This window comes from Gallus gallus, chromosome 8, assembly GCF_016699485.2.
Source record: "Gallus gallus isolate bGalGal1 chromosome 8, bGalGal1.mat.broiler.GRCg7b, whole genome shotgun sequence".
Classification (NCBI taxonomy): domain Eukaryota; kingdom Metazoa; phylum Chordata; class Aves; order Galliformes; family Phasianidae; genus Gallus; species Gallus gallus.
The window spans coordinates 21207615-21217138 of NC_052539.1; the positions used below are offsets into that span (position 1 = coordinate 21207615).

A 9524-nucleotide genomic window follows, 5' to 3' on the forward strand; every position below is an offset into this window, starting at 1 on the left:
TGCAACACCCGATGCTCAGCCCCAGGTCCTGAGAAGGCAGGGCAATGAGGAGACCCGCAACTCCCAGGAAAGCTTCTGCCCCCCCCCAGGAACTGAGATCCTCCCGAGTTTCCCCAGTCCCACTGCTGCAGCCCCGCTCCCAGCGTCCAAAATTGCAGGCATCGCCCCTGGTCTCCCAGAGCATTCCTCCAGCTCAATGCAGTGGGCCAGAGAAATGAGATGCTGTGATAGTGCAGCCTCAGTGGTGGGATCAGCAGAAGTGCCCCCACCTCGCCAGGCAGGGACACAGATACACACATATACACACATATACACAGAGAATTAACAGGGACTCATGTCATCTTCTGGCTCCGTACACCTATACAGAACTGCTCCCCATCTGCCCTGGCATTCCCCATTGCAGCACCTCTCCCCTTGACAGCTGCAGCCCCATGAAGTGCTTTTGGGAGGCAGATGATGCTCCAACCCCTGCTATGGGTACCTGGGGCTGGGTCAATTGCCTCTGCCCAGGATCAGCCCCTCCAGCCTTTTATGAATTTGGAAAAGATGTAGAGAGCTGTGCCGTGCAGAGAAATGGTGGATCCTGTCTTCAAACATCACACGTGTGGATGTGGTGACCCCAGCACACCCTCAGGGAGTCAACCAGCTTGGAGGTGACAAAGGGAACCCAAAGGGGATGAGCCCGAGATGCAGCTAAATGGGGACACAAAGGGCTGTGTTCACTGCTGGTGGGTCCCTGCCCTCCCCTCCAGCCTCGTCCTTCCGATTGCATGGGTGTGCTGGGAGATGCTCTCCTGCACAGGGAGGTTTGCAGACACACGTATTTCTTGTACATCTCCCCACTTTGCCCTTCCCACCGCCCCATTCCCATGACGCAGGACAGCCGCATGCCAAAGGACCACCCCTCCTCTTCTCCACCTCGCCTCTGCTCACTGTATTTCTCCATTTGCTTTTTTGCTATTCACGGGGAAAAAAAAGGAAGCCGATGGACCCGCAGGACTGACGAGCCCGTGGCCCTGGCAATGTCTTTGGAGCCCGGAGGGCTCTGCCCATCCCACAGCCCCTTTCCTTTGCCCCCATCCCTGCAGTGCTGGTTGCTCAGCAGCAGACAATCCTCTGTCGGCGGTAGAGGCGAACAAGGAGACTTCTCCTGGTCCTTCCCTGTCGTGCCCATCCTGTCACACTGCTCACGTTTGCTGTGGCAGGTGGCAGGTCTCGCCGATGGCGATGACCACGTCCTGGGGCTGGCGGTCACGGTGGCGCGGCACCTCGGGCATCTCGCTCATCTCATTCACGCTGTTGGTGATGCAGTTGACGTCGCTTTTGTTGCTGTTGTCATCTGGGTTGGGGCCGAAGATCCAATCTGGGAGTGGAGGAGGAAGAAATACAGTTATCTCTGGTTGTTCCCAGATCCAAAACCCAGATGGGAAATCCTCCATTGCCACCCTCCATTGCATCTTGAGTATGAGGTCCCAGGAGCGTCCCTTGCCCCCTCTATCCCTGTCCCCATCCCTGTCCCATCCCCACTGCTCCATCCCACCACCACAGTGCTGTGCCACAGCCTGTGCTTTTCCCTCTTCTTTTTCCCATTTCTCAGGCTGCTGCTTCCTGGAGGCCCTCCTGGCTCAGGCAAATGAAATCATGCTGCTAATCCTGAAAATTAAAATTAAGTGTCTCCGAAGCGAGGCGTGCATCTGGGCTCTCCGGCACAGGCAAGCAATGTGTTCCGTGCCACGGCTTTTTGCTGTCAGGAATGGAGGGGATGATTAAGTAACCGTGTGACATCCCAATGCATCTGCTGCTGGAATAAGGAAAAAATGGCCTGAGCTGGTGGCTGGAGATACATCCATCGTGAGAATGCACTGCAGCCATGTGGGGCTTGGGACCCTCCTTGGGCTGCTCTGGGGGCTTGGGAATGAGAAATGAGAAAAGCAATGAGAAAAAACAGGATAGGGAAACCCGGGTGAGAGGAGAGTTGTTCCTAGGGCTGGATGCAGTGTAAACCTCTTCAAGGTGGTACAGGGACCCTCTCTGGGGTGGGTTTTGGTCTGCAGTGCCTGACCTGACCAAGTGGGGGTGGAAGGGGATCAACTGTGTCACCGCCATGCAGGAGAAATGGAATAGTCTCCTGGAAGATATCAATTTGATGCAGCTATCATAGAATGATAAAGTCATAGAATATCCCAAGCTGGAAGGGGCTCATTAGGATCAAGAGTCCAATTTGCCTGCTGCAATGCAATTATTTAACTTTTCTCTCCAGCCTGAACCAGATGGCCATGCCACCCCCAAGGGCACGGTGCACACAGGCACCCAGGCTGGTGGTACTCCTCATGCAGCGTCTTGGCGTGACGAGGAATCAGAAGGCAATAAAGAGATCACCTGCAAATACTATTAAAGCCCTTGGCTGGCTTTTTCCTTGACGTCAGCAGTAAAACTGCCACGGGAGATGGTTTGGTTGGGAAAAGGGGGAGTAACCTGGAGGATGCAGAAAGGTGGGTGATGGGTCCTCATATATCAACCTAGGAGTTGGACTCAATGATCCTTATGGGTCCATTCCAACTTGGGGTGTTCTATGATTCTTCGATTCCATGTCCCAGGAGTGGTTGGATGAGGGTTGCGTGTACAGAGGGCACAAAGCAATGGGAAGGGAAGATAACATCTTTGAGCAAGGGGAGGTGGCAATGGGTGGCCAGGTGGAGAGCCCTTGGGGATGCGTGCTTGGAGAAGCAAGAGGACAACACGGAATGGTAGAGATAAAGGAAGAAGTGCAGAGGTGAATCTTTGGGGAGAGCACTGGGAGGCTCAGAAAAAGCCATTTCCTTGAGAAAATGTCACATCTAGGAGGATTTTGCCTTGTTGTGAGGGGTGGCTGCTGGCTGCTTCTTGAGTGTGTGCGGACTGGATTGTGCGCGCTAATCCCAGCCACTGTTTCCCTGGGAATTATTGCTGGAGCCTGCTGGATCTAATTACCTGGTAATCTGCAGGAAGATGTAATTAGGTTGTCATTAGAGGGTATTTACTGCGATGCCTTTATGATTTGACTGTGTTAGAAAGGAGTGAAGTAATTATGCAATTACACGTTATTTGTGGCCATTTATGGCCCGTAACTGCAGTGTGGTGCTGTATGTGGATGAAGGGAGGCATGGAGGGCAGTGAGGCTCCACATGGAACCAGCAGAGGATTTCCTGCCAGCAGGTCCATGAAGATACAGCCATAAAGGTGTTCATGCCCTTATCCCCTGCCAGCCCCCATCGTGCGTCCTTGGCAGTGATTGTCTGCTCTGGGATGGGATGTGGGGACTGAATCACAGCAGGGGAGAAAATGGGGCCCTCCAGGATGTCCTAGCAGCAGGGATCAGGGAGGGGATGGAATGAATGTCTTTGGCCCTCTTGCAATGATAACTTGCTCTGATGAGGAAGAAACTTTGCAGGGATGGAGATGAGGATGAGGATGGGGATGGGAATGGGATGGGATGGAGATGGGGATGGGATGGGAGAGGGATGGAATGGAATTGGGATGGGATGGGGATAGGGATGGATATGAATGAGGATAGGGATGGGTACAGGGCGCTGCACCTCACATCATACTGAAGCACGAGTTAAAACCTCCAGTGCCAAATGCTGCAGGAGGATTTGCAACCAGCTAAAGGAGAGTGAGAGCAGCCAGGAGAAGAGGAACGGTGGTTACCAGCTGAAAGCAGATAAAGCCCTTAGCATCGTGATGGGTATTTCTCTCTCCATCTCGTAAATCTGACAGGCGGGCACATAAGCAACATAAAATGGACACAACTGCTACCAAGAGGAGAATGAAATCTTGTTTTGGAGCAAAGAAGAGCCCAGCTGCCAAGGAAATGGATCTGATTGCGACCTTGATAAAGCAGGGATTTGTCTTCAGGAGTGAGAATTGCGGTCATGAGAGGGGCAGAAGGAGCAGAGAAGGGCTGGAATTTAAATGCAACCCAGTGAGCGAGATGTTCACACTCCCTGCAGAGCTGGCAACAAGCAGCGGAAGGGGAAATGTGTTAGATGAACAACCACCCTCGTGCTCGTGCTTTATTTGCTTCAAATGGAGCCAGGTGTGAAAAGGGCTGCTAAAAAAGCCCTTGTTCCAGCAGCAGGAGCAGAAGCACCTCGTAAGAAGCAGGTCCTGACCCACAGGTCTGCAGATAGCTCCCAGATTTTTCCACTTCAAAGGGCTTCTCTGCACCAGCACAGCCAGCCCCAAAGGGAAACTGAGGCGAGGGTAGGTTAGCGCTGAGATGGGGACACAGAGGGGTGCCTGACATGGTCTATTCTTTTCCAACAGCTCTGATAGGCAAATGAATCATCCGCAAAGCAGATCCTGAAAAGGAGACATGAGTCCTCTCTGACGGGGCTGACACCATTTGCAGTCCCTGCCTCCCGACACAGCCACGGGATGCAGCATCCAAAGGCCCTGCAGTTCTGCGTGGGAGCAATTAAAGCAGATCTCAGCTCCCTGCAGGATCACCCAGCAGCTATTTTCAGCAATGATACATTCATGCACAGTTTCTTTGTTCAAGGAGACGGCTCCTTGAAAGAAACCCAAAATGTGGTGGATGGAGATAAGGCTGAAAAATAAAAATACAGCCAATGGGGTGAAAGGGTGAAGAGAAGAAAGACCCCACTGCAAGGAAAGCTCGGGGCTTCGGGCAGCCCCAAAGCCAACACCCAGCTCTGTCCTACCACAGCCTGCTCTGCATGGGACCGTTCCAAGACGGGATATGGGGAAGGGCACCGTGGATCAGTGATGTGAGGAGACCTGGGCTGACCCGGGGGCACCGTGGAGCATCAGCTCCCATGCAAACAACAGCTCCTTCCCACGCGGGTCCCTCGCAGGCATCTCGGTGCGTTCCCTGGGCATCACCCGTGCGACACGTCCCCATGGCAACTGCTTTGTTTTGAGTCAAACTTTTCTTACATTTTGTTTCTAGTCCCTTTCCCCCCCACCCTCTCCTTTTACTTTGTGCTTAAAGAAGGGCAATTTGCAGCGAACTGGGGAGGGGGGAGGAAGGGCAGGCTGATTCCCCAGGATTGCAGTAATTAGGCACTTCCTACGTTGGTGACAGGCTGCTCATCTGCCAAGGCAGCACCTGCTGTCTCCAGCAGCGCTCCGAGTTAAGCCGCTTTCGGAACACTTCATTCCAATTTGTCTTAGCCGGCTCTGATCCTCACCCAGCATGCAGCCCTTCCTCCCGCCTCGAGGCGCTCACCTCCATCCTCCCTTGGTGTGGATTCTTGGAAGAACCCCCAGCTGCTGGGGCTGCTGTTGCCCTTGCAGTGATTTTGCTCATCCTCCGTGAGCACTCTGTTGGCCAGGTCTACGGGAAGAGCATCACTTCTCCCCTTGGGGCTGCCTGCCCACCGGGTCTGAGCTCTCACTGAATTCTTAAAAAGCAGCAGCGAAGGGCTCAACTGCCCATTCAGATTCAGCATGGGGAAGGAGCAGTGAGCCCCTCGGCCACCCCAACCCTCAGCGCCCACTATGCACAGTCCCCGTGAGCCGTGCCCTACAGGCAGGTATTGGGGAGTCAAAATCCTCTCCGCCGTCGCTGAGGGAATGTTTAAAGCAGTGATTAACTATTCATACTTTAATCTCTCTGAAACAGGCTCCAGCCCTTTGGCATCTTATTTCCATCTGTCTCTGTATCCTTCTAAATATGATTAGCACAGAAACGCTGATAGCGGAGGTTTGAGCTGCTGCTGAGCGTATAAATCCGGTCATTGTGTTTGAGCAGCTAATAGAGCAGCTTCTTATTTACTGCCCCAGTCCTTCCGCCCTGTCCCTGGAGTCATTTGGAACACGCTCATTGGAATGCAGCCCTCTCTGTACAGGCTGGAGTTGGGCTCGGAAGGAGGGGACCGTCCAACCTGAGAAGGGCTGATCCTGGAGAGTGCTGTCTCTGTGCCCACGCAGCCCTGGGATGGCCCTGGAGCATCCAAAGAAAATCCCTCTGCGAAGGGCTTTGCGGAGGACAGAGTTCAACAGAGTTCACCTTGTGGGGACAGCACGTAGGGTGCTGGGCTGATCTGGTCCTGGGGCAGCAGTGTGCGTATTTGTAGGCGCTGCCCCTGCTGCCCACCTCTGTTGGGAAGGCAACGCTAAGTAAGATGAGCGCCAGAGCGGGGAAACATTACAAGCCCAGCAAGCTGCTGATTAAGTGTTAGATTTAGCACTTGAAGGCTGTTTCTGTTCCCCCAGCTGGGGTGAGGGCAGCCCTCAGCAGCAGCTCCATGCCCTCGCCATAGTTGAGCCTCACATGAGCCCCTGAAGCCCTTGCTAGGGGTTTGTCCCCTTCTTGTCCCCAACACCTGGGGACCCCCTGCCCCAAGGGCTTTGAAAAAGGAAAATAAAGGGGAGTAAGGGGAAATAAAGGGGACATGTGAATGACCGGATACAACAAATCTGAGGGCAAAACCCAAGAGTATTGGTGAAGGCTCACCACGACCAGCCAAGTACAGCTGCCTTCCCACAGTGGCAGCAGCCAGCAGTGTCCAGCTCGTGTGGCTGATACCAAGGGACCTCATGCATCAGCCACAGGAGGACGTGAAGCAGCTGGGAGGTCACATCTCACAGCAATATGCACTCTCCGTACTGTCATCTCACAGGGTTGTCGCAGCAGCCCCAGAGGTTGCGATCGCCGTGCTGGGCGCTGCGTAAGGCAGCAAGGTGGCTGAGCTGTGTTTCCTAGGAGGTTTGCTGGTGTTTAATAACTGGGGAGTTGGACTAGATGACCTTTAAGGGTCCCTTCCAAATTGATTCAATAATTTTATGATAATAAGGAGCTAAGCTGATAATGCAGGTTTTCTTGTTGGGTTGCTACCCTCTGCTCAGGTGTCTGTTGCCATGAAACTTTTTGTGTCAGAGACCTTTAATCCAATCTCAGACGAAGCTGGCAAATGGGTCTTATAAGCATTTGGCAGCACAGACGTATGCACACACACATTTATACACACGCACACACACACACACAAGCTTCACTTCTTTAGGAAGAGACTAAGCCCAAGGATTTCCTCTGGAAAGCTGATCAATGTACAGCTCAGTACAGAGAACCCAGTGCATGGGTTACATTCACACACAAAAACATGAAGGGGTCAGGGCTTGGTCTAACATCAACCCACACCCAAGAAAATGGTTTGCATGATCCTTCTGAGCACACGCAATAAGGCACGATGCCCACACTCACCTATAAAGTCATGAATGAGGTCTTTGATGAGGTGCCCAACGATGGCGTACGCCACTGCCACCACCACCAGGGCTGCCATGAGGAGGTAGAGGACAGCCTTGGGCAGAGGGATGGCATCGCGAGGAGGGGGTTTGTACTCCTTGTACAGCTGGTCATTGTCGGAGTAAGAGTACTGAAACAAGTGGTCTAGGCCAGCCGTGAAGTTGCTGGAGTTCATGGGCTGGCTGTTGGCCAGGTAGCTGTCCTGCTCGGGCTCCTGCAGGACGCTCACCACCGAGCTGGTGGTGGCCTCCACTTGCTGCACCAAGTTCAGTGTCTTGTTCACGCTGGGGAGGATCTGGGAGAGGAAAGTGCTCCAATCTTTGATGGCACTGATGTTGCAAATGAGCATAGTTGCAATGAGGACAGAGATCTCCAAGCCCAAGAGATGTAAAAGGGAGAAAAACAGGCAAAAATTGCTGTGCTTACACCGAACCATATACTTCAGTCAGAGAAAGTCTCACTGGGGTGGGTTTCTTGGTATCAAATTCTTACATGATCTGGTCAGGATGCATCCGTGGTACCGCCATCCTCACTGCTGGACAGGCATGCAGCAAACCCCTATGGGCATGGAGTCCCTTGGGAAAAAGTAGATGCTGGGTTGAATTGGAGCAACATCATTTCCATTCCTCAGCCGCCTCTCCCTAGTGCCACTTGCTGATGGAAAGCAGAGAGCCACGGTCCTGTCGGTATTTTCAGTCATCTGGAAAAGAAAGACGAATTGCCCTTCCCCAGCTCCTTACACAGGTGTTCCGTCCTTGGAGAGAGAGGAACCCCCCCAGTGTCTCTCCGGCACCGGGTGCTGCAGCGCTGGGTGTGCGGTGATGCGCTGTGGTCGTCCCCAAAGTGTTTACGGAGGAGAAATGGATCTTCCCCAGCACCAAAGTTCAGCCGCTCCCGGTGCGCTCCGGAGGTGCACAGCTCCCGGCCCCAGCAGCAGCAGCAGCAGCAGCAGCAGCAATTTCTGCCCGCATCTCCCGATCGATGCCTTCAAAAACAAAATCCTGAGGAAAAAAAAAAAAAAGAAAAAAAAAAGAAAATGAAATTAAAAACAAGAACCCAGAGCCCTGTGCCGTCCGGAAGGCACCAAGCGTCGGCTTTTACCTTGGGGACTTCTGCGAGGGAGCGGCTATGCGATGCCCCGCCTGGCTTAATGCCGTGCTCCCTGCGGAGCTCCCTGCGAGCTCTGCGTGGGTGCCCCCGTCCCGCGCGGCCCCGTGCTTCGGCGGAGTTAATCCCCAACGCTGCGCTGGGCTCGGGCTCCCGGCTGGAGGAGAAGAGCAGCGACGACGGCGACGGTCGACCGGCGACGAGCAGCCGGAGGGCGCGCGTGGGTGCGGGTGCACGCGTGGGCGCGGAGCCGGAGGCAGCTGGGGGTGCCCCGGTGCCCCCCGGGCCGGGGCCGAGCCCCGCCGCCCGCCCGCAGCCGGGGCTGAGCGCTGCCGGGCTCCGGGCGCTGCGCTGCCAGCGGGCGGGATCACATCGCGGGCGCTGCCGGGAGGAGGGCAGCCGATCCCATCTCCATCCCCATCCCCATCCCCAACCCCATTCCTATCCCCATCCCCATCCCCGGCTGCAGTGCTCCCCACCGAGCCCCAGCCCAGCCAAGTTTTGGATGCCTGGCTTGCAGGAATTGAGCGCTCCCCACACTGTGAAAGCCGGTAAGAGCCACCTTGATGCTGGTTTTAAACCGGTCCAGAGTGCATCACCTTTATCCACTTCGGCAATGGGATTTTGCTGGGGTGCCGGCTCCTTTGGGATTTATTTAAAGGAGGAAGACGGAACCTTAGAGAGGGGGAAATTGTCTTGCTATATTTGGAGGGGAAAATAAATCACAGCTCCATTTCTCACATCTACTTTTCTCTGTGTGTGTGCAGTTTCCCCATGTAAGAAATAGCTCTTATGAAGGCAAAGAAATCACCACGTTAGGCTGAATGCAGACTAACAGATCTTCTGAGGAATTATAGCAAAAGACATTTTTTCTTGTGCCAGAAGCCAGCAGCAGCCCTGCCAGCTCCCTTTAGGGTGGGAGGAAAGTAAACAAATTGAAACATCTCACCCTTACAATGGAATCTCCAGGGCTCAGGTAGGTGATGGACAGACTGTCCAGCACCAGTAGCAAAGGAAATGTGGAGGAAAATGGTTTTCTGCCCCATCCTTGCAGCGTGCATGGAGCGCACCGCAGTGACTTGTCTGTCCAAGAGGGAAAATGTAGCAAGATATATTTATTTTTAACAGAACTCTTCAATGCTTAGGCGAGTTTTGAGCTCTTGCAGTGGCA

General features: G+C 53.9%; 1 protein-coding gene across 1 annotated transcript; it reads right to left on the minus strand.

Annotated features, from left to right (window-relative positions):
• Positions 1-910: 910 nt before the first annotated feature.
• On the minus strand, positions 911-8716 carry LOC771917. Its single transcript, XM_015291254.4, has 3 exons — positions 8348-8716; positions 7205-8247; positions 911-1363 (listed from the first exon to the last, which is right to left on the minus strand). Exons 2-3 carry the CDS (start codon positions 7680-7682, stop codon positions 1188-1190), a joined length of 654 nt encoding a protein of 217 aa, XP_015146740.2. The 5' UTR covers positions 7683-8247; positions 8348-8716; the 3' UTR covers positions 911-1187.
• Positions 8717-9524: the final 808 nt, after the last annotated feature.